The 25691-nt window shown below is 37.3% G+C and overlaps 2 protein-coding genes across 6 annotated transcripts in view; one reads left to right on the top strand and one right to left on the bottom strand.

Moving 5' to 3' along the window:
* The window catches only part of LOC134539929 (aldo-keto reductase family 1 member B1-like), a 63085-nt gene extending 49644 nt beyond the window's left edge, over positions 1-13441 (top strand). The window contains exons 4-7 of the mRNA XM_063382292.1: positions 8180-8371; positions 8999-9205; positions 10726-10874; positions 13152-13441. Of these exons, the coding sequence (XP_063238362.1) occupies positions 8180-8371; positions 8999-9205; positions 10726-10874; positions 13152-13194 (591 nt within the window). The 3' untranslated portion in view covers positions 13195-13441. The remainder of the gene's footprint in view (positions 1-8179; positions 8372-8998; positions 9206-10725; positions 10875-13151) is intronic.
* A 5097-nt stretch (positions 13442-18538) lies between these two features.
* On the bottom strand, positions 18539-23322 carry LOC134539928 (zinc finger protein OZF-like). Of its 5 annotated transcripts, none has more exons than XM_063382286.1 (2): positions 23236-23322; positions 18539-21145 (listed from the first exon to the last, which is right to left on the bottom strand). In XM_063382286.1, the coding sequence occupies exon 2, from the start codon at positions 21119-21121 to the stop codon at positions 19820-19822; it is 1302 nt and encodes a 433-aa protein (XP_063238356.1). In that variant the 5' UTR covers positions 21122-21145; positions 23236-23322; the 3' UTR covers positions 18539-19819. The 5 variants fall into 5 exon arrangements, with proteins under 5 accessions (XP_063238356.1, XP_063238360.1, XP_063238358.1 ...); XM_063382290.1 differs by having other exon boundaries at positions 18539-21126; positions 23236-23296; XM_063382288.1 differs by having other exon boundaries at positions 23240-23296.
* Positions 23323-25691: the final 2369 nt, after the last annotated feature.

Here is a 25691-nt window from a genome sequence, read left to right as displayed (position 1 = left end):
TCACTTTTCTTAAAGAGTGTTTAAGGAACCGAACAGACGTAAGAAAATTATCTTGAGTGGGGCTTGTGACACCCCAGACTAAGGCAATACTTAACCGATGAGTGCGAAGATTCAGAGATCCAGAATCCTGGCCAATTAGAACCTGATCTCCCCTACCTTTCCCCTACCTTTCCCCTACCTTTCCCCTACCTTTCTCTTACCTTTCCCCACATTTCCCCCCACATTTCCCCTACCTTTCTCCTACCTTTCTCCTACCTTTTTCCTACCTTTATCCTACCTTTATCCTACCATTCCCCTACCTTTCTCATTTTTTTCTCCTACCTTTCTCCTACCTTACTCCTACCTTTCCCCTATGTAATCCCTCTCATTTTCCACCCATTCCTTTGAGAGTGTTCTTCGTTGGTTCAGAACCCCGGGCCATTGCAGCGAAGGCTCAAGAATGACTTTTAAAACCATTAAATATATATTTTTTTCAATTTTACTATTTGTGGTAATTTTTTCAGAACCATAAATTAGTGTCTATTGATAGTATTTCACAGGGGAAACTATTTTTTTTTTGCAGTCGGTCACTGTTAATAACGAGGCATTCCATTAAATTATGTGCTATGTTCAAACGAGCAAAAAAAAACTAAATCATATAAACAATTTTTGACGAAAGCAGTTGAAACTAAAATGGCGTCTTTCATTTTCAACTCCTTAGAAATACAAAAATAATAATAATAATAATAATAATAATAATCTGAGGCGATGGTCTTGATGAAATACAATAGGAAATGTATTTTCAAAAGTCTCATTCCAAATTTTCCTTTACAAAATGCATGTCAGCAGATACATTATTAAAAAATTTCATTATATCACAAAGTGATGTCTAAATAGTTTTTGCTCTATGATGAATATCTGGCAACAGAGCTCACGGTAACAAGGAGTGCTAGTTGGCAGAAATCTTGCATGGGAAAGAGAGAGTAAAAATGCCCATTTAAAAATGCACTGTGCTAAGGATTCCGCACCGTAAACGCGGGAAGTGGAACAAACGGCAGGTTGCGTAACGTGCAAGTATTCAGTTATCGCAGGCGTGGAAACAGATAAAAGTTGAATTACTTGGGGCGCAACGCGCATAGAGGCGATGAAGTGGCGAGTCTATATATAAACAGTGACGTGAGCACATAATCACAGCGCTGCAGGCACCAAAACTGGGGAGAAAAAAAAAAAAGGGGGGGGGGGAGTTTGAGCGAGTCATTCAGTACTTGCCGGTGATGTTGAAAATCTAAACTCGGTGACGAGTAGATTCTCGTGTCCCGTGTGTTGCAAATAGTTATGATACGAAACTAGGACATGAAATTTAACGTAGAATTATTTTTAAAAAAAATTTGTTGTCTGTAAAGTCGGTTTACGGACGATAGTTTAACGTGACAACGTCATAACAAAACATCGATGAAATGATTGCATACTTTTATGAATAAAATTGAATCATTTTTATTGAATTATCACTATTTTGTATGGATACAAAGAAGGGGTGAAATGAAATCTACAATTTAATTGATAAATTTACTTTTATTTGCACTCATTAATACAAATATGTTTATTACTTAAACGAAGAGATTATTTTAACTATAACTTTTATACATGTTTGCTATTTAACTTCTTCCAATCTGTGTTATTCTGTTAAGGATAGGACGGTGATTGGGAAAGTAGGAAACGAATGGGAGTGTTTCGAGTTTAATGTGCCTCGAAAAAGTCAAATCGATGGTTGTTCCAATCGAGTGGAAGAGATAGATGCGGCGCAAGCGTACGATGAGCGTAACGGGACAACGTAACGGGACAATGTGCGTAACAGGACACTTTTTTTCGTGCGTGCAGCCGGCGTTCATCGATTTGTTAGACGTCACGTCAAAAATAATGCCGAGCCTGATAATATATACACAAGTTGTGTAATTGTACATTTGTGAACGCGGATCACGCGCTGTTTCCTCAACCACCGCTAGAATACGCTGCCGGAGCAGCCTCGTCAACTATCAAATCATTCTATTCGCAGAGCGAAATTTTGAGCAAGAAAATGAAACGCCTGGGAAAAAAACGAAAATGACTTGAAAAATACTAAACCCCGACTTCGGAACTGATTTTCGACAAGGAACGGTCAGACTAATAGTGCAAAAACTCTGCCGGGTCACTTAGTTTTGAAGTCTTATCGGAGCTTACTTCACGTCGGCGATGTTTTGTCTCATACTCTTCAAAGTAAATAAAATAAATCTAATCATTGTTACATTTCCTGCTAAGGCATTTTAGCCTAAGTACTTGAGATTTGCTGAAGAAAACTTTGTTGCTCAAATATCTCATTTATGATAAAAATGGAAATAGTACGTGATTTACTGTCTTTCTGCCATCGTGTTGTGCAACGAAAAAAAAAAGTTTATCCATATTTGTAACTAGCTGATGTACCCGTGCTTCGCTACGGAATGCTATAAATTACTGTGTTGGATATTAAAAATGATATGTTACATGTACTGTGATTGGTCAGTGAGTGACTGCCACGCTCCTAAAGTCCATCTCTGCCCCTCCTTGTGGGTACGCCACTGCCTCGCTTTATGGATCCGAACCGGAAAAAAAAAACTGTTTTGAAGTTTTAGAAACCATGTTTTGAAACAAAAAAAAATATTAAGAATAACTGGAATAATGATAAAAAAAAATGTTAACATGGATTCAACAATAGAAGATTATAAGAATACGTAGTTATTTTTTTAATTTCACATTTGCCTTTGTTAAGGCTGGAAGAATTTTCTCAAATAGCACAGATAAAATATTGACACGTAGATTGCAGTTCGATTAGGTTCGGAATAAAACTTAAAGTTTACGTCTGCACACGACTGCTGTAGGAAAGGGAATACACTGTTGAAATGAAACACGCTCCTCAACTGTTCCGTGAATTATGCTTTAAGCAGTGGTAAACTGATCGTGACGACTTTCAAAGAGACCAGCGAACCTCACATCGGAGTTGGCGTTGAAATGACTGGGCTGTCCTCGTAACTCGAGTCCTTCGCCGTCACGTAACAACACTTCGAGTTTGGAGAGTATTTGTAGATAATGTTACGCAACGCAACACTTGTTGGTTGGCGGGTTGACGTTAACTGCGGCTATCTGGCGTTGCGTCACATCGTGTAACAGTCGCTTGTAGTTATTATCTGTAGTGTATCAGTGGGACGCAACGGAATAGGGCCACTAAAATTTTTGTAGTTGTGAAATGCCAACACCAAAAATTTATTTTCAAATATAAATAAACATAAAAATTTCTTAAACATAACTACTTAAATAAATAAAAAGTAATCCTACAGATATATTTATTTCAAAATTTATGGAATGGTCTATTAACGGAGTGGTGTATTGAGTATAATTGCAAATTATTATACTTTGGGTTGTTTTTTTTGGCAATGTTGAATTATCTTGGTAACAATGAAATAATCATGGCTGCCATGAGTGTGGGAAGACGTGTGCCCGTGTGTATGATTTTCAACACGTTTACTTTGTTGTTGTATGCAGTTTTTAAGTTTGAAACAGAAGATAAAGCATTTGCATAGTGTTTTGGTTGTTCCGTATTGAAAAGTAGATAATATTTTCAGCAACGAACGACAAAAAATAAAATAAAAAATAAAATTAAAATAATGGTAGCCAACATTTTCTTTCGAAAAGTTAACGACTTTTAAGTTATTAGGTTGCTGATAAATATCGCACAATTCGTTGATTTTTAAAGGAAATATGAGCGATAGTGCAGGCTCGAGAAGTATCTACGGCTACCCGAGCACACAGCTTCAGGAGAAACCACTCTATTTGAAAACTGCTCAACATATCGCGAGTAGGGTGTGTTTACGAAAAGCATTTAAGAATGCGAATGGATAGTTCTGTTTCCGTAGTTCAGATTCTTGAATGCACCAGAGGGAGACTTGCGTTTTACACCTTTTTATCATCATTTCTCCGATCTCCGCCACATATAAGGTAATGGTTATCGCTCTGATTTCATAGTTGGCCTATGCACTGCGTGCCAGACCACAGACTTAAAGCTTAGGGGCGATACCACGCTAAAATCACCAGCGAGTGTTGCACTTATCATCCCATCTCACTAAGATACTCCCCCGAATAGACACTCCCCCCCCCCCCCCAAGGTTAAGTAAGATAATTAATTTTTTTTACCAGATATTTACTAAACTTCCTTTTCTAGCTTTAAAATGTCACGTAAATGATCATAATAAATTATTAAGACTTGCTTGATCTTTTGCCGCTATTAGACAATACTTAGTAAATATCTGTTGAGAATATTTGAGACAAAGCATAAAACGCAAGAGAGCTGTAGTGATTAATTTGCAAGAAAAGTCTAAGGCAGGGGCGGAGCCAGGGGGGGGGGGTAGGGGTTCAAACCCCCCTCTCCCCTTTAGCACCAAATCTTTAATTAATTTCTTATTCATCACTCAAACAAATTTCATATTAAAATTAATAAAAATTTTACCATTACAATATTTAAATTTTAAGTACCGAAAACTGCTAAAATAGCACTATTTTACACCTTAAAATCCAAATTTTCCCGGGGGAGGACCCCCGGACCCCCCGCTTTATTACGGGGGGGGGGGGGGCATGCTTCTTAACACCCCCCATACACAAATCCTGGCTACGCCACTGGTCTAAGGTATTAGAAATGACAATAAAATTGAATAACCAGCACGAGAGCGCAAGAGACTCAACCTTGAAGACTTTGCTCATGAAAAGACCAGGCCAAAAATGAGACACAACTCGAACGTACTGCGTGATACTCCCAATCCTGTATTTGTCTTTTAAAAGGCGATTTTCGCTCTGGATTTTTTTTTTAATTCACGTCACAGACACATCGTTTAACGACCAGCACGCACAGCGTTCATTGCACATACTAAAGATGGATAACGCCGACAATGGCGTGCGGTTTGCCCGTATGATTTTCAAAATTAGCCGATACGAACAAGGCCATGTGCTTTCGTTTGAAAATGGTACAATGATTAGATGTAATGTAAATGTGATCTGTTTTGGCTGAGTGGGAATGACCTTTGTTTCCGACATCACCAGAGTTTACTCATGAAGGAAAGGGATGGGGAAGGAGGGGTTGATTAGGTAAGGGGAAGGAGGGGATCGTAATGGGCTGGATTCTGTACATTCTCACTTATCAATGAGGATTGCCTTATTCCGGGAAGTCGCGAGGTGCATTTGAATACAACTCCATGCTGGTTCACTTCATTAATCGCCCGATTTGTTCCTTTTTCGTACGGATCTGCAATTTACAGATCAGGTCTCTAGGTGCTCGTAACTGTATCTAGCTTTGAACCAGAGACTCCACAGCATTCGCGAACACAAGTGAAGTACGTCTTCACTAATCGGGTGTGCAAACCCACTGTACTCATTATATTCGGACACACTACCACTGAAGGATGTCTCTTGTACAAACCATTCCTGGATGCAGGCATTACTCTACTCTCACAAAAAAAAAAAAAAACCTCACTGCTCTTGTTTTATGCTCAACAGCGCTCTCTGCGGGGAAGCCTACGATTCACGCTGAGTATTCGACATGCCCGAATATTACCAAATACATGCCTTCGGGTGACTTAGGAATTCTTTTGTTTAGGTGAAAAAACACATTTTTATTTTGCCGTGTGTTCGTGAATGCCTAATTAATTAAAATGGTCGATTAGGTCAGGTCAGTTACATTATAAATACTTTAAAACTAAACAACCATTAAAAATAATTCATATTATTTTTAATGTTCGCTTAGTTTGAAAGTATTTATAATGTAACTGACCTGACCTAATAAACCGGGACAAATGATGAACAGTAGAAACTCACGTAATTTTTTGTACTTATTACTTGCTCAACAATATTCAAACAATAAATAAATCTTAAGTTAATAACATCGCATTTTATTTGATGACATTGCAAGACGAATGTAAAATATAAGAATGTTCGTATATTTACTCAAATATTAGTCTTGGTTTTAATGGCTTAATTTGTATTATTGTTATCAAACTTCCTACCTTTATTTGTTTATGTCCGGCATTTAAAACAGACGTTTTTTCACCAAAACAAAAGAATTCCGAAGACACCCGAAGGCAAGTATTCGGTAATGTTCGGGCATGTCGAATACCCGGCGTGAATCGTAGGCTTCCCCTCTCTGCATCCACTCCTGAACACTTGACATCTGCTCGTCTGCCCCCTCCACTAGTCTGTCGCGCGCGCTGCAAGTCTGCGATTCCTCAGACGACAGCAACAAACTGCTGAATTACAAAACACGCAGAGACGGGTGCCTGTCCGGAGAGCGTCGAACTCTTTGAGCTGACGATGCTAAGTCCACGCACACGCAACGACACTAGACTACCTTATTAATAAATCCAAATTTTCTTTCCATTTCAATCAATTACTAATGTGACGCAGAATGTAATTTTAATGCAGTGATGACGAAATTTTCGAACAAGAAAAGAGTTGCGAAGCATCTGCAGCAGAGAGTCGTTTTTAACATATTGAATTGAAATGAAAGTGAGGCATTGACTGCATACTTAATTTTATTTTAACATAAGTTGGACACTGAACGGAACATGATTTTTGTTTCGATGTAACACATGTGTAGTAGTCGACAACAATATCGTTTTAACAGTGGCCTGTGATATCAGAAGTAAGAGAATGAAAGACAAAATCAACATCGATGTGTCCTATGTCTTCACTCGCAAAGTCCATCGTTCACTGAGCACGCAGCGCAAACTTCGCATCGTTCCCGAAAACAGGACATTGGGATACTTGTGTGACCCATGGCCCTTTCCAGTGATATGCATGACTCAGTAGAAGTGGAGTCCTGATTAACCGAGTTAAAAGTGGTCCACAACCTCGGATAAGCAAGATCTTGGATAACGCAGATGTAATAAGGAAATCGTCTTATGTTTTCTGTTGGTCCAGTGGCTATTATATCATTTTTCGTGGTGATGTTTCTTCCAGTTTTTCTTCAGTGTATATTCTGTCACATCAATCCATATTTCGCCCAACAAGCAAATGTCATTTTGAGGTTAATTTTCCGCAGGCCCGTTCTACAATGACACGGAAGCGGCAACTGAACTCACGTAATGGATTATCTATAACGACTAGCATGCGGACACTGCCCGCACAGTTTAGCTTGGCAGTGGTAGCTATGTTGGTTTACATTTTAACTATGTTAAAAAAATTTTCATGTACAAACATATCTAGTGTTCCGTCATTACTTTGTGGTTTATTTTTCCTATACATGTAAATCCTGATCTTATGTTCTCGGAGCTCAGTTTTTTTTTATTTTTAAAATTCAATTATTTTTCCGTCTTCCGTGAAATTCAATTTCATTTGTTTAAATTCGTTACGTTCCCGTGAATTGTAGAACCTGCAGACGCGAAATTGAAATATTCCCGGATAGCTGTCTCTGTTTGCGTGTCATTGTAGAACAGGCCTTAAAGGTTTCGACAATGGTTAGATCACTTCCAAGTCCTCGAGCAAATGTTTCAACAGTCTTTGTAATGGTACTTCAGGTTGGCTCGGATAATACGAAACCGCGATTGATAGAGATTGTGCTGTATATATTTTCAGCTGTCAGGTTGTCATGGGAGTGTTCTGGGGGTGGTCGGGCTGACCAGGGCCGTATTTACGCGCAGCAGGCTATCTAGGCTGTAGCATATGGGCCCGCACCACAAATGGGGGCCCGCACCACACGACACGAAAAAAAAAAAAAATTATACTGCGATGTGGATCTTCTTATATTCTTAAAATACGCGTCGACATAGTGTCCAGTTGTTTTGTGTGGATTATTTGCGACGAACTGAACTCTTCTGCATAAATAATTTTCGATTATTTTCATTGGCTTTGGTGTCACTTAATTCCTTAACCTCTAAATACTGTTTGGTTAAATTGTCTAGTTTAATAATAAACTATTTTTTTTTTCAAAATAGAAAATTGATCAAAAATATGAGTTTTGTAGGTCAATTAAAATAAACTACCCACCCAGACCCGGGCAAGAGCCACCCACTGTTTCACTGGAAGGGGATACTCACTATACCCCCCCCCCTTTCCATAGAGAGGGCCCGCACCACAGACTCAGCCTAGGGGCCCACAGGCAGTAAATCCGGCCCTGGGGCTGACGACACTCGCCTTCTCTGTCCCGCAGGAAGGGTCAGACCTGTTCCCCCAGGAGGGCGGCAAGGCAGCCATCGTAGACCTCGACTACGTGGACACTTGGAAGGCCATGGAGAAACTGGTGGAAGCGGGGCTGGCCCGAAGCATCGGCATCTCCAACTTCAACAGCGAGCAGGTTAAGCGCGTGGTTGCCGCCGCCACAATCAAGCCCGTCACCAACCAGGTACGAGCTGGGTTTCAGTTCCACAAATAAGTTGAGATTTGTGCTGGATGCCTCAGATTTAACATCAAAGGCCAAATTGCTACTAAAAAAAAATAATAATTGCGGACAGGACCCCAATTCCAGAGGGACATAGTGGAGATCATTGCTGACCTTAGTTTTCACCATGTAGTTTTTGACAGCTGAAATTTTTTTAATGTACAGATAGGTTTGTGTATACACAAATGGTAGGCCATACCACGTGATCTTAGAGCGAGGGAGCAATTTGTTAGTCAATTTAATACAAGAGTATTGGTTAAACACAATTGCTTACGGTGTTTGTTGTAACTTGTCTGAAGTCTTATGATCATGATCATTTTGGATTGGATCGCACCAGTGGTTTTACAAATTCCATGGCTTTTAGGTGGTGATATGGACCATGGACTATTATGATTACATAAATTCCTAAATGAGGTTAGGTCATCATTCTTTGTTTTATGTCTTGACCAGGCTACTCGAACTATCAACTTCTTGGATTTCACGATTTGTCGACACAAACGAGAGTGGCACCACTGAAGGTTGTGGCCGAGTCAGTGTTGGTGGAGGTGTGTGAGGCGTGCATATGCAGCTAGGGTGTGTGCTTGCGCGCAGGTGGAGTGCCACCCGTACCTGAACCAGAAGAAGCTGCGAGAGCTGTGCAAGCAGCACGGCATCATCATCACGGCCTACAGCCCGCTGGGGAACCCCGGCTCCAGCTACCTGCCCCCGGGCACCCCCAACATCCTCAAGGACGCCAAGCTGGTGGAGCTGGCCAAGAAGCACGGCAAGTCCGTCGCCCAGGTCATCCTGCGATACCTCGTGAGTGCCGCCGTGTTGCTGCTAGCGTCCTGAAGGACGTCGTGGTCCACTTGTTTCCCATAAAGTCACTCCACGGGGTTTACAAAATGTGGAAATTGAGGAAGTTGAAATTGGTCAGTGAATTTACTTTAAAATGTAGAAAAGTCATGGAAATTCCTCAGTGGTAGTAATTTGAAGGTGAAAAGTCATGCTCTGGTATGCCATCACCCATGGTGTTTTAGTGTGTGTAGTCTCACACACTATAAAATGGTGTGTGCAAGGGATCTGGTTATGGGATGGTAAAATATTTTACAAAAATTGTCTGAGAAATTTGTAATGTTGGTCATAGAAAGACATGGAAAAGTAAGATAAATTTTTGCGCCAGAATGTGAGAGCAACCTCTCCAGGTGATTGCTACAGGCCTCGGCCGATTCCTCCCCCAGTTTTCCTGGCAGACTGACGGAACAGCTCTTTGAGAGTCCTCCGCAAGGCAGTATTGTCACTGTACTGAGTTCCCTTGCATTCCATGGGTTTTAACTACGCTACTGGCATGTGCTGTATGGCTGTATCTAAGGGGTGGGGCAAGGGAGAGGGGAAGTTTCCACTCATTATTCCCTTCCTAATTGTGTTCTTCCTTTTGTAATTGTATATTAAAGTATGGTTAACAAGTATTGCAGTATTGTTGGAAGCAATAATGTTATGTCTTTTGTTTTTGTTTATTATTGTATGGGACACATGAAACAGGTTGAATTTTGAAAGATGCCCTTCCTTCCCTCCCTTTATCAGTTTTGGCCTGGATATGCTCTTATTTTATGACTTGTATCCATATCATAACATACAAGAATTAAGTTCTATTCCAAAACACAGTAATCAACCAACCTATGTCATATTAAGCTCCAAAGATTGAAAAGCAGAAATAAAAAATCTTGAAGACTTAAATCAGTCACAAATGTTAGGTTCAGTACTACATTGACACAGAACTAGTGGTTTACACATATTTTGCATATACGTAGTTCGTTCAAGTTGGATTTGTGAACCAAAACCAAAATTTTTAGATTCAAGTTTTCATATTTTGAACTTTGGTATCATACATAATTTAATAAGGAACTGTTTTACAATTAAAACCTAGTTTCATCTATTTTCACTTTACTTATTTAGAGTGCTTCACTATCACAATACAGTTTTGAACTACGTTGGTAGAATTTCTTTTTGTTTACTATAAAGATAAACTCATCAAGCCTAATAACATAATGCCAGTCTGTGATTTGATTAGCTGCTCACATATTATGTGCAGTATAATTTAAAGTTAAATTTATCAACTTTTTGTGTTGCATTTGTATACTGTTTGTACATGTAATAGACATAAACTATTTGTTAGCGTTAGACTTGTGTGTGTCAGTGCTGTCGTTAATGAAGCTAAGGTTTTAAGAAACAGCAATTGCATGTATCAGTTTTCTAGTGTGTTGTGATCCCGGTGTTTTTTTTTTTTTTTTTTTTTAAATTTAAGGCTGAAAGCACAATGCTTATCTTTGTAATTCCAGATACAAATTGGTACGGTGCCCATTCCGAAGTCTGTCACGAAGAGTCGCATTCAGGAGAACATCAAAGTTTTTGACTTTGAGCTTGCTCCCGAAGACATCGCGTACGTGGACTCTTTGGACCGGGGAGTGCGGACCTGCCCTTACGCAGAGTGAGTAGTGTTGCCAAGTTGTTTCATTTAGGTACTTTCAGCATGTGGTGAGACATAAAATGTCAACGAAACAAAATTGATTAAGAATATATGTTAAAAAAAAAGTTGTTAAAAAAATTTACAATACTAATACTATGTAGAATATCCAAATAAAAATAATAAAATACTTCATATTAAATGCTACTATAAAATACTCGCATAAAACTTATAAGAAAAAACCATAAATGTTAATATATTTATATAGCAGAATCTAACTTGTTACTTTAAAAAACAAAATAAATAATATTCCTATAAAAATATTCAGTAAGATAAATAAATATAATTGTGTTAATAAAATACATATACTAAAATTTAAGTAAAATTTAAATTAAATTTTTTATAATAATTAAATTAAATTTTTTATAATAAAATTTGTTGCTTTAAACTACGTTAAAATAAAAAAAAAAATTTTTATGATTGTCTCAAGATTACATTTGTGTTTCACCGTTGTTTTTTTTTTTTTTTTAAATAAAAGGCAAAGCCTTTAAATATCAGTGGAGTACAGTTAAATCATTTTCCAAGTGATTTTTTTTCTTTTTATTTATGAAATGTCATTGTTATGAACTCACTTCTAAAAATTCCTTATAAAACTTCATTCGTATATGAATTTTACCAAGTCAATAATTTGATAGCAAAGATGCATTATATGTGTTAAAATTACCCTGGCTAATTATTTTTTTATTATAATAACTAATCAGTTAATAAATGAAAGCACAACTGTACATTTTTCTGGTTCTAAAAACTGTCTAGTTTACCATTTATAAAATTGTAAGTATTATGTTTTGTTTAATATAAGTTCTGAAATTTAAGACATTTCTAAAGACATATGCCATTGCTTTTTCCTATATGTCATATATTTCTTTAAAATAATTGTAAAATTATTTTAATTTTAATATTAAATTGATTTCTTTGAAATAATTTTTACAAGATTGGACAAGAAAATTCAATACACAAGCATTCAGAAAAACAAGCCAAAATCAGCCAGTGACAAATTTGTGACTGCACGGACAGCACAGAGAATTCTGTGGAAGGAACTGGTCAGAAAAAAGTAACTCTGGCCCAGACGTACACAGTGGGTAGACGACGAGACGTTTGTAACAAGAACAGAAATTACAAACAACGACTTTGGACAAAACAGTGACAGACAAACCCAATGATCTTACAAAATAGATCCGACTGTTCAACATGATGACTAACACAGCAGTGCACGGATGAACCCAGTGATGAAACTGAACATTATATTCCGGACAACACAATGTTGACTGCATAAACGAACGCAGCAGATTTCCCTAGACGAAATAGTTCCGTCGTTTCGGGAACTGGCATCTGTTCCCGTTAGACGGTCCCAAACGGACTGGTGGATACTGGAAAAACAGGGGTTTATGATTGTATATATGCATACATCTTCAAGCACCCCGCAAGCAAACTGTAAAATCTCTTCAAGTAGTTCCACAAAATTATAAGAGAGAAAAACTGTGCGCATGTGGTTTACCTGAACTTCCTTTTTCATTGTAGGCTTCATTTTTTTTCTAGCTTTGCCATGCACATTTTGCCAACTTTATTTTTTCATTTGACTAGTAACTATCTGCAGAAAAACTGCGGTTTATTTATTATTAATAAATTTAATAATTGGTATGTGTTTGATTGAAAGATTAGTAGTGTGCTTGTAGAAAATGAATTCATGCTGAAGAGTTGTTTTGAAAAAATTATAAGTTGTAGTCCTCGATATGAGATGTAAAGCAAAATGTGGGATATTCCAATATTTGGTTTACTATGTGATAACTTATCTCATTATGGTATTACTATCTGTCATAATTGTTTAAAATGAGTAGATTAAAAAACACACACTCACTCACTCACTCGTAACTCGTAAACCATGTGCAAGATGTCGTTTATTGAGCAACAGCAACCTAACCAAACTTGGAATTTGATAGAACCTGTGCTATGCAGCGTATTTTTGAATAAGCAGCGCAACAAAATTTTTCAACACACAGTTTATGAAAAATTATGCAGTTTCATTGAGTAAAAAAATAATTTGCATATTAGGAAGGCAATAAAGACATTGTAATAAAAGCATCTCCTTAAGAATGTAGTAAATAATGTAAGTAATGTAGTACGTGAAGATGAGTGGAAAAGTGTAATAGTTCAGTCTGGGAATGTTTAATTTTTTTTTTTAAACATTACAGCTCATTACTAGTTATAATTTTAATTTTTTGTTTCTTCTGTTTTGTTTTCCAGTGCGGTGGGATTCCCGAACTACCCGTTCAGCATTGACTATTGAACACCTGCAATACCACTTATTTGTGCACAGACTGTTTTCACATTTTCACCATTTAGTGTTTACCAACTTTGTTCATGCTCATTACTTTAGTACAGCACCATTTATCAGAATGTTTGAAATTGTGTTTTACATGTGTATGCAGCAATCCATTGTAACAACTTAATTTGTACTGCTGGAAAAATATGACGTGATGTATCAACTAAACAAATTAGTTCTCTAGTGTCAATAAAAACTACTTAGAGAAGAATAGATGTATCTGTTTTATCACACACTTTTTCCAACACACTTTAAAAACATTGTGTCGGTGGGTTTTATGCTCAATTCTACAGGTTTATTCAGAGCTTGATGAAGTTTTGCATACTTGACCTCCAAATAAAAGATATGTCGCTGTCACACGAGATTCAAAAACTACCCTTCTCCCTTTCCCAAACATTTTCTGTTTTAGTGCCATATAGGGTTACCAACTATTTCACCCTGAGCATAAGGGACACTGAACTCCACCTAATAGAGCGGGGGGTCCTCCCCCGGAAAAATTTGAATTTCTAGATGCAAATTGGTGCTATTTTAGCAGTTTTTGTATCTGAAAATAAATTATGCACCTGGTTGAAATATTAAAATTGTTTGTATTGGCCTAATAATTTTTTTGAGTGATGAACTTAATACATAAAGATATTTTTAGTTAACAAAGTATAAAAATTCCAGATATCTCATATGTGATTGAACATTGGTAAACTAACTTCAACTCTCTCCAATGCAAAATGTGATCAGGAAAAAAGTGTGGGAAGGGGAGGTTTGCTAAACCCACTTAGCCCTTCCCCCGCCCCCCTTAGATGAGAACCACCCCTAGGGACACCATAACAATCAACTTAAAAAAAATATATTTTAATAAATGTATGCCTAACATATATTTTCTCATTTTTCATTTCACCAAACAAACCCAACTTTATACCCGAGATGACATTTAATTTAAAGTACACAATATACAACATGCAAGACACAAAAAACAATGTTTCACAAAAAAACTTAACTTGGCAACAACTTGCCACCTGTCGGCATCAACATGAACTATTTGGTGGCCAGTGAACTGCGGAGTAAACGGAGCCTCGCAATGTCGCAATACATATAACAGGTGGTGCGGCGCAGGCGGGAAAATACTTTTTCAATTTAATGCGGGTGTGTGAATTGAACTTTAAACACGATACGGGAAATATCACGTCCCGTCCTGCCTACGTACGGGATAATTCTTTTAGTCACAGAATACGGGAAATCCCGTACAATACGGGACGGTTGGCAACCCTAGTGCCAAAACCCTTTTTTTTTCTGTACCAACCAGTGGTTTGAATTTCTTTGGGAAAATATTGAATAGCTAACCTTGGACCAAAATAAGAGGAAAATCACTATCTGAGATTTTGAAATGCGTAAATCCTGGGCAGTGCCAGGTATAGGGTACTTAAGCTATTTACACGTAACTAGTAGTTCGCCCAGAACAGAGACCTTGCAAAGTGGTCAGTATCCTCTTTGGATTCAAAGTCAGAAATTAAATTAATGCAATTGATTTTGAAAGTTATTTGTGTATTTATTAGATAAATCTGATAGATTTTGCTCATACATGAACTTGAAAATTCCATTGGTCATACAATCAACTGTTCAAAAGTTATAGTCACAAAACACACACATATGTACAAATGCCAAACACACTATTAGTTAGGAAGACCTCACTTCGCTTGGTCGGCTTTGTCAAAGATACCATTTCTGTTATTATCGCAGCAGTTTTTGTGCGCCTGTAACTACCTTTTTTTACTGTGTCTGAAGTTGGAAAAATTTTCCGGAAAATATTTTCCAGCATTACTAGCTACACTCAATGAAATGTAGTTTGTCAAAAAAAAACTGGTGAAATAGCATTTCACTTGAATCATATTTGTGTCAATAGTATGGCACATTGAAAAGAGACTGTTGACTTTATTGTTTTTCTCGGCAGATTTTGCATTACCTACGTGTTTTCAAATGCTTAACGTGATTAGAAACATTGGTCTTCCCGCTATAACAAATTTTATATCGCAACACACACTACAAAACTCATAGTTCTGGTCTTTTAGAATTTAAGTGATCATGGAAATAGTTCTAAATACGTTGACCTAAACACCTGGTCATGCAGTTTTTTTTAATGTTTGTGGACATTATGATGGCATAAACAACTTCGCTAAATATCATTAAACTTCCAAACATGTACAGGACAATACAACCAAACAGCACATTCCTCCGGGCCACGGAACTAGACGTCATGTGAATAAATTCCCTCTTTCGGTTGTTTCACTGGCAGAGAAAAGAAAAGGGAAGTGTTCATATCTGCTTTCCAGTTGGTCAGCTCGATTTAGTTCTGTTCACTTATTATCACTTTTTCTTGTTTACATGACAAAATATGTACAGATGAGCTGCCATATTGTAACAAAAACAAAACTTGGGACAATAAAATATTCCCACTATAAGAAAAAAAATGTTCAAAACAAATTGTAAGCTTGAAAAGCATAGATATTTAGAATTTCCGTACAACCATAATGTAGATTGTTTTCCATATAAATTATGGGAATACCGTGAAAGTTGGCAGGTATGAATGAATATAGCAATGAGAAAACTCAACATTACATCCAGAATTTCTACTGCTTGAAAATAATGCTTTGCTAGGAATGTCAAAAATATAGGTTAAGATAATCCTGAAAATTTTTGATTCCAAATATTATTAATTTCTATAAAAATGGCACCAGTTGGCTGTCTACCAGCACTGTGGATATAATTTCGCCCAAATTATTTTTCTCAAACCTTATCAATGTAATCTTTTAGCTATTCTCAAATATGACAGTTATCAAAAATAATTGATATATGTACATATCCTTCTGCCACACTTCTATCAGTGGTATCTGCAGACAACTTAACGCGATGGTCTGTGTTCGTGAACTCGCTTCGTGTGTTGCTTTGCAAGTAAAGGTGGGGGGAGGGGGGAGGAGATGTGTAACACAGGTACACCAATCCCTCAATTAGCACGTCTTCTAATTGCACGATTTCAGTTAGCGCGAAATCACCAAAGGCCAAACAAGAAGTCTGGCGTGATGCCACGAAGTCTGATTCAACTCTATTAACAGATGTATCATGGCATAGAGTTAAATGAGGGGGGAAGAGATGCGCACACAGATCTGACTTGCTGTCTGCTGTTGTATAAATATCAGCTATGGCAAATTAATTTGCGGTTATGGAGTGTAAAGGACCAAATGCTTTTACGTCCCCATTTATGCTGCCGGGCCGTACTGTCGGCGCCTGACTGGGCCGTGATGAACTTCAGTCTAGCCAGTGGCTAGGAACTTGCATACATGAACACAAAGCAATGTCTGTCCATTCGTCTGTCGCAACTGTACGTGCGCAAGCACCTGCAGTTGGAATCATGGTGAAATCATATTTTAAATCATGGCTTCCAAGTGAGAGCGTAATGCATCGTATTTGAGAAAAAACTAGAAGTATTATGGCGTGCAGAATGTCATGATGGCCATACTTATGTTGGTCACACTTTAGTTTTAAACAAGTCAACTGTGGGCACAATCATACAACATAAGGACTCCATCAAACTTTTCTATAAGTCTGATGCTGTTGGTTGTACTAGCAGGAATATATTTGACATTAGATACCGGAATCGAAATGAACAGATGATTCACATGGAAAAGGTTGTTAAATGAATGCTGCAATGAAAAAAAAAAAAAAAAAAAAAAAAAAAAATTATGGGCTTGACAGGATTGGTGAGAACCAAGCAGTGAAATGCAAATAGGCATTCTAATTTTTGGAGAAAAAAAATATCTGGACAGTAATATCGGTATCACTGCCAGTAAAGGATGGTTTGGAAAGTTTGTGAAAGTACGCGACGTGAGTTGGTCACGCCCGGGCGGGTAAGCCAACCATCAGACTGAAGAAAAGTACATAACCACCGTCTCCCGTTATGCGGTGTCGTATTTGTCATAAAATATTCTATGATAGGCTTATAAAGTTAAATGGTGTGGCATATTTATCGTTGAGTGTTATTCTACGGATTTATATTACTAAAAAATATTTCCCTACACTCAGGGGCGATACAACAGGAAGGAGGGAGGGGGGGAGGAAAGGTATTTTGCCGCCCCTCTGAAACCTTGAAGTGGGGGCAAACGGGGGCAAAGAAAGTGTTGTGTAATCAATTTTTAGATAATAAAACTGCTTAAATAAAACCATTTTCCACCTTTAAATACAAATTTTCCCGGGGGAGGACCCCCAGACCCCCCGCTTCTTTATAAAAAGGTATAATGCCCCCCTTTGGAAATTTAGTTGTTGCGCCCCTGCCTACACTTTTTGGAAGACACTATTCGTACTAAGTGAGGGATTGGTGTATAGAGAACTTTCAGGGTTCAGACAACTTGCACAAGATAGACTATAGCAGCGTTTGCCAGCAGCATAAAGGAGAATGCTCCATGACAGTGTCATACAATATGCTGAGCATTATACAAATAGTTCCTTAAGGGTTAGCAGCTACAATTTTATGAAAGAAATTACAAACTTGTTACCCAAAGGTTTTTTTTTCCTAGATGGTTATTGGGAACTTTTAAAGTTGAGAGAATGATCAGAGATAGCTTATAAAGATGAATACAAGTCATTGCGTGGCTTGTGATACATGGGTTTTATACCATGTGTGAATTACGTTCATGTTTGAAATCATTACATAGCACATTGTGCAATTGGAATCTAAGATGTTCACAGGCTCTGTCAAATGCCTGAAAAATCTGTGTTTGTATAATTTCTTAATTTTAATTATTGAAATTACTAATTAATACAATATTAATAGTTACAAAAATATAAACAATTTTTCAATTCAAATTAGTTTATGGTAAAATTGTGGTAGAAGAACCTAAAAAACCCTTATCTTTAGTTATGATCACCTGAACCTGTGAAAATACCTAATAAAATAAACCAAATGCAAAATTTGGAAGTGTCAAAAGAGGATGTGTACATCTTACTTTATAATCATTACATATTCTGCAACCAATCAACAATAATGCACTTTTAACATGCAATTATATAAATAAAATTACTATATGTTTGATTTTGAAAACTTGATTTGTGAAATAACAATTTAAGGTTAGAAAGAATTATTCAACACCATAATTAATCATTTCTGCAGAAATTATGATCTCAGGCCTAATAATTAATTGGTCATAATTAGTGTTATGGTACAATTTTGTCAATATAGTTGGCATTTTTTTAGCCAAACTCATGACAATCTTATGTATAAACTTTTTCTTTTTAACAGTTGTTCATGTAAGCAATTTAACAATTGTTGCAGTTAAAATCAATAGTTTTATTGGAACATCCAAAAATACACCAAAAATTATACAAACAACCCAACAATTGAGGTTTTACATGAAATTTTTTTTTTTTTCAAATCAAGATCATTTGATTCAAAACTTGAAAATTTTAACACATTTGTGCAACCTATCAACTAAATGAAAAATTTTTACATAATGCATTTTATGTGTTGAGTGGTAAGAACACTCGCCTCCTACCAAGGCGTGACCGGGTTTGATTCCCAGCAGAGTCGAAACCAGATTTGTCGCAAGCGGGAAACGAAGCGGACGTTGTAGCGACATGTGGGTTTTCTCGGGGTGCTTCCGTTTCACCCGCCAATCCATTCCGTCGCTGCTCCACACTCCACCTACACTCACCTCACACATTCTCCAGGCTGGCCGGAACGACATGTCTGTCCCTCGGGTAGGGCAGCCGGCTGCTGTGAGAGTCCATCCATGCCGACCCTGCCTCAGGCGGGAAACTACATGTCAATTTTCATTTTATACATGATGTATTGAAGGGTTCAAAATTAAATGTGTATATGCTTAGCAAAACATAATGCCAATTAAGTATCATGCCATAAGTACAGGCAAGATTATACGGCGAGTAGCAGTCAAACAAAATTAACTCCGAAATGGAATTCAATAAACTCCATAACACAAGAGTTCCAAGGTAAAAAATTGCATCAATATTCAAATGAATTACCTAATTTCGTAAAATATGACTAGGAAATCATTTAATTTAAGTTTGTATTTAAAAATTCACAATTTTTGTCTATGTACAAAAACATAAGAACCAAAAACTAAATATATTAAAAAAGTACAGAAGGGATTAGTTTTATTAGGGGGGAAAAAGGCTAAGTAAATTAAATACATTAATATTGGATACCTTAAAGATAGGCTAAAAGCCTAGACAAAAATGTACTTTGGATTAATTTGGGTAGTATTTTTATTATGCTAGACAAAACATAAGATTAAAATTTTAAACCATGCTAACAAATATTTTTTAACCCTAATGGAAATACAGTTACGAAGGCTTGGTAGTTCCAATAGCCTGGAATGTAAAGTGAAATTTTGGTAATTGCACATACTGATGCACATTATTAATGACATAATACACAAAATTCATAAAAATAAACTATTACAATTAATATTAATTTAAAAAAAAATGAAATTAAAAAATCTTGCTCTAGCCATAACTTTCCATAAAATTGTCATGGGGTTTTCCCACAGAAGGCCATCATCCTACCAGCAAGTAGGCAATACCTTTGAAATCACGAGTGTTTTAATTCTATGTGCTGGGCTAGAGTCGCTTTACGTGCGAAGAACTGATTGCAGTGATGGCACTCGAACTCACGTTCTCCCGTGTGGGCCAGAATGTGACTTGCAAGTTGAAAAGATTGCGCAAAGGACTTTTGGCAAATTCTGCACGTGAAAGGACGTTCCCCGGTGTGAGTTCTCGTGTGATATTTCCACGAGTTCCTGTGGGAAAAACACTTGCCGCATTTGCTACACTTGAACGGCCTGGCGACCATGTGACACGTCATGTGGGCTCTGAGGGCTTTTTTAGAAATGTGTTTCTTCCCACACAACTTGCACTCCAAGGACCGGTCGACCGAGTGAGTGGCCAAGTGCTGTTTAAGGTAAACCTTGCAACGGAAGCACTTGCCGCAAAACTCGCACATGAACTGACATTCCCGCCGGTGAGTTTTCAAGTGAATGGTGAGGTAGTGCCGCGAGAACAACTTGCCGCAAAACTTGCAGCTGGTTTCCTTGGCGTGAGACACTCGGTGCTCTTCGAGGTGGCCTCTACTTGAAAACACCCTGCGGCACGAGTTGCACTTATACCCGGGGTCTTCCGCGCGTATCCTGCACAGATGCTTGCTGAGGCTGGTCCTGTCCGGGAATGACTTTTTACAACTTTCGCACCAAAACAGGATTAGACGGTGTGCAAGCTTTGTTCTGCTTTCACTAAGAATGGTCTCACTACTTGGTAAGGACAACCTTTCAGAAGAAAGATTTCCAGAATAACGTTCCTCTCTAACGTTTAAAATGTTACTGTCAGCAGTGGCTGCTGCACTGACCCCCAAACATAACTCACTACTCTCGCAGTTGCAATTTTGTGATGCACTGCATTTCTCAAGTTCTGCTTTGACCTCAAATTCCTCGCATTTCGAACGTTCCGAGCTGGGACAGTGTGCTTCGACTTGGTGGCGGGAAAAATCTTCTTCTCTGACAAAAATAGATTCGCAGATCTCGCACAAAAGGTACGAACCAACGGCCAGGCTCTCTGGAGCAGCCTCCCTCTGCGAAGCAAGAACTGATGTGTAGGTTTCATTCTCACCTGGGACGTTACCACATTTCCCATCGGACTCGTGTTGCACAAAGTCAGTTTTATCAACGAAGAAAGTTTCGCAAATACCACATAAAAAGTACGTCACAGCAGCACTACGTTGAACGGTCAGAGGATCTGCGACGTCACAGTATTGCGAAGATTCTTCTTCTTTACCAGAAAAGTACTCTTCTTCTTGTTTAATGTTGCAACGGTTGCCCCACGCTTCCAGACAGACGTCCATTCCAGCTGCAGCACAAGAATAATCCTGAAACCAGCAACACTTTGACAAATTCACAGACAGTCCCAGCACACCGGCTTGCATCACTTATTGTCTGAATTTATGTCCACTTGTAACTAAGACCCAATGGCAAAATTTTATAAAATTAATATTACCTTCCAGCATCAAACATAAGTTAAAATATAAAGCACTCTCACTACCTAGGGTCATCCAAGAGCTTAATTCAACAGCCTAAACTTTAACATTAAAATTTCCCCCCTTACAGTAATTTGTATCAGTGTAATTATAAAAGTTATTTAACAAATATAAAATACATGTCTCGGTAAATATGTAGTTGGGCGGTATTTGCGAAAAAAAATGTCAAAAATCCGAAAATACTTTTATTCTATGCTCTTTAACTTCCTCTTTTCATTAAAAGCGGCGGAGGTAAGAAATTCCAAATACTTTAGGAGATATCAAATTTTTTAATTTCATCATATGTAGTTGAGCGGTATTTGCGAAAAAAAAATGTTAAAAATCCGAAAATACCTTTAGTAGATGCTCTTTAACTTCCTCTTTTCATTAAAAGCGGCGGAGATAAGAAATTCCAACTACTTTAGGATATATCGAATTTTTAAATTTCATCACAATTACATTCATTCATGTGGCATTCCGCATTGTTTCTAGTTTACAAGTATCTATTTTTTTATTGGAAAATGATGTCACGTGATTGATCGTGATAGGCCAGAATTCAAATGAACCAATACGTGATTATTTAGTTCATTTATTGTTTTAAAACGGTGTTTAATTACCGCCTCCAACTTAGGCGAGTTTTTAACGTTTCTAATTTTAAAGTCTTATTTTTTATTGTTGCGCAAGTAATAAGTAACAAAAAAATTTTACGTGAGTCGTTCCTTTGTCCCGGTTTGTTAGGTCAGGTCAGTTACATTATAAATACTTTAAAACTAAAGAACCATTGAAATAATTTCATATTATTTGTAAGCTTAGTTTCAAAGTATTTTTAATGTAACTGACCTGACCTAATCGACCATTTTCATTAATTAGGCATTCACAAACACACGGCAAAATAAAAAAATGGCGACGGTCGAATGATAAACACAGGTCTTGTATGCAAAATAAGAACGGCGATATCTCCTAAAGTATTTGGAATTTCTTATCTCCGCCGCTTTTAATGAAAAGAGGAAGTTGAAGAGCATCTAATAAAGGTATTTTCGGACTTTAACATTTTTTTATGCAAATACCGCTCAACTACATATGATGAAATTTAAAAATTCGATATCTCCTAAAGTATTTGGAATTTACTACCTCCGCCACTTTTAATGAAAAGAGGAAGTTGAAGAGCGTCTAATAAAGGTATTTTTGGATTTTTAACATTTTTTTTCGCAAATACCGCTCAACTACATATTTACCCATGTCTCTTATATTTGGGACTTAAAAAACACAATATATTTTTCTATAACTTTAAATTGAAAAGTAAAATTTTGTATACATTTACTTGCATTTACTAAAAAAAATAAAAAAAATACAAAAGCATATCTCCATCGGGTTTAATGAAAAGAGGAAGTTAAAGAGTATAGAATAAAAGAATTTTCGGAATTTAAATTTTTTTTTTAACAAAAAATATTGCCCAACTATGAAAATTAAAAAATTCAATATCTCCTAAAGTATTTGGAATTTCTTATCTCCGCCGGGTTTAATGAAAAGAGGAAGTTAAAGAGCATATAATAAACGTATTTTCGGATTTTTAACATTTTTTTCCCCACAAATACCGCTACACTACATATTTACCATATCTTTATAAAACTTTTGTGTTGTCTTATCACTTATAAACTTGAATAGAAATACAAACAATAGATGGTTTTAGTAACTTTTTGGGAACCATCGAGTATGGAAATTTCTTCTAAATTCTCGAGTAGGTACACTTCTGAAAATTTTAAATTAAGTTCTGAAAGTGGTATTTTTGAATTCCTAACATACCTATGTAATTATTCTGTAAAATGGCATTGCAATAATTCAAGTAGTTAGAAACAATAAATGGTTAAAAATAATCTAAAACTCTATTTGATATATACAGGAACTTATATAAAAGTTTTTTCAAAGAAATTTTCTGTACAAACCTACAAAATAATAATTCACTCTAGTTTTTCTGTGAAAGATGAATAATAACAAAACCAAAGATTAAAGGAAGCCTACGATCATAGATTACAAAGCGTATAGAACGGCATCTTCATTGCTTAAAAACTAAACACTGAGGGCGCGGTTACACGGGAACCTGAACTACTTCAGGTGAACATGTTTAAGTAAACACGTTTACAAACGCGAAAGTGTACGGTTACACGGTACTTAGGGCGCGGTTACACGGGAGTCTGAACTACTTCAGGTGAACATGTTCAGCTGTTGAGTGCGGTTACACACAGTCTGAACATGTTTCGTTCGAGGCCATTTCCCATTTAACTTAAACAGGTTGGCAAAGTAGTTCAGATCGACATATCTTCTACATTAGCATCTGATTGGCTGTTTAGAATATAAACAGTCTTTTGCAGAAATTCAAGCTGGAAAGTGTTTCTGGCACAAGTTCGAGTAATATTTTACCGAATGCAACAAAAAAAAATCAACAGATAATTTTATATATATATATATATATATATATATATATATATATATATTAATTGATCCTAATTTTCTTAAAACTGAGATAGGTACTCTCGCTCAAAAAATAATAAAAAATAAGTTTAAAAATTTTACTGTGCATGCTGTTAGAATTCCCGATTTGTAAAAAAAATATTGAGCAATATGAAAACACATTCCATTTCTGCTGATAATGCTGTATAAACAAGTGAGAAAATCCCGCGTTTTCTGGATAAAATTACACAAATAGAGAACAACAACACAGTCATTCGTTGACAGTAGACAATCGGTTTTAGAGCTAAACACACTTTTCAGCAACTACCGTGTAAGGCTGGGTTCACAATTGAAAAAATAACAGTAACAGTAACAGTAGGTCGTGTGCATAGGATATGAACGCTGTTTGGGCATAGTGCTAGAATGTGTGGTGGTTTGGATATTTGAATTTGGCGCCATCGATCGTGAGTGCGCCACTGTGGCGGCCATCTTGTTCAGCAGTGCCATCTGTAAATAGTTTCGTCAGTCTTTTACCGTTTCTCCGCGATGCTGGGCGTCATGCAGCTAAACTATTAGTTTCAATTCAGTTTTGTGAACATTTTGGTCCTCCGGGCCGGATATCTGTATGTTTGAGCCAGTTTATTCGGTGGATCGCATAAACAACGTAAAAGCCATTCAGATATCGGTCTTCTTTGTTCGAAAATAGACATGTGCAGTACCGTTACGAATCGCGTGCGTGACTTTACCCGGGACTATAGTGTTGTGCTATCAAGGAAATATCAGTGTATACGCAAACACTGTATTATTTGAGCTCATAAATGTATTTTACGTAATTTTGATTGCGTGCAAGCAATTATAGGCAACACATGTGGTTTTAGGTTAGGCCTAGGTTACCTATCTTGCATTGGTTCGTGTATTGCCGGTGCGTCCGAACGTTTTCAAGACCGTTACTTAAAATGTCAAATCAAGCCAAAACGCGTTTGCGCCTCGTTAAGTGCCGCATTACAAGACTTCTGACGCTCGCCGACGAAGTCGAGCGCAACCCGAGTCGCGCGGGACTTTTCAAGGCCACGTGTACCGATTTACACCAATTGAAGACAGACTTTGAAGAAAATCACATGCAACTTGCTATTCAAGCTACAGAGACCGAGTCGTTAGTGGAATCTGAAGCCAGCGAAAGGGAACTTGAGGAATTTGATGAAGCCTACTATAGGATACAGGAAGTATTTAACAAGATCACTGTTAACGAAACAGGCCAGAACAAACAACGCAATCAAATTGCCAAGACATCTTCGAACGTTAAGTTGCCGAAGCTGCAGTTGCCAGAATTCAAGGGTCTCTTGACTGACTGGCCCACATTTTATGACCTTTTCACATCCTTGGTGCATAATAATGAGGGCCTGTCAGATGTGGAGAAACACCAATACCTTCTTACATCACTATCAGGTGAGCCATTTAATCTAATAAAGACACTCCCACTGTCTAAGGAAAATTATATTCTGGCATGGCAAACTTTGGTAGATAGGTATCACAATGTCCGGACAATTGCAAACATGCATTGGGACAAGATTGTGCAACTTCCTCGACTGTCAATTGTTGCGCCTGACAAACTGAGAAATATGGTAGATGTTCTAAAGGAGAATCTGGGTGCCTTGAAAGTTCTGAAGTTGCCTGTTACTGAATGGAGCTTTGTGTTGCTGAATCTAATGTTACCAAAGCTTGATCCAGATACAAGAAATCAGTTTGAAATAGCACACAAAAATGTTCAAATGCCCACATTTAATCAATTGTTAGAGTTCGTGGAGCTGCAGTCTAAGGCCCTGATGATGTCAAATCACACTCCAGCTGTAGTGCCTGCCGCACGCCCTTTTCCAAAGAGGTCACTGCCTCAAAACCCAAATTTTAAATCCTCATTTCTAGTGACAGCAGAAGCAGAGCCCTGTAGTGCCTG

Source organism: Bacillus rossius, chromosome 16 (genome assembly GCF_032445375.1).
Source record: "Bacillus rossius redtenbacheri isolate Brsri chromosome 16, Brsri_v3, whole genome shotgun sequence".
Lineage (NCBI taxonomy): Eukaryota > Metazoa > Arthropoda > Insecta > Phasmatodea > Bacillidae > Bacillus > Bacillus rossius.
The sequence above is the reverse complement of the archived record's forward strand: the minus strand, read 5'-3'. Positions and strand labels throughout refer to the sequence as shown.

Excerpts from the sequence above, each read along its gene's own strand:
- LOC134539928 (XM_063382286.1), bottom strand. The coding sequence starts at position 21,121 with ATGGACGTCTGTCTGGAAGCGTGGGGCAACCGTTGCAACATTAAACAA.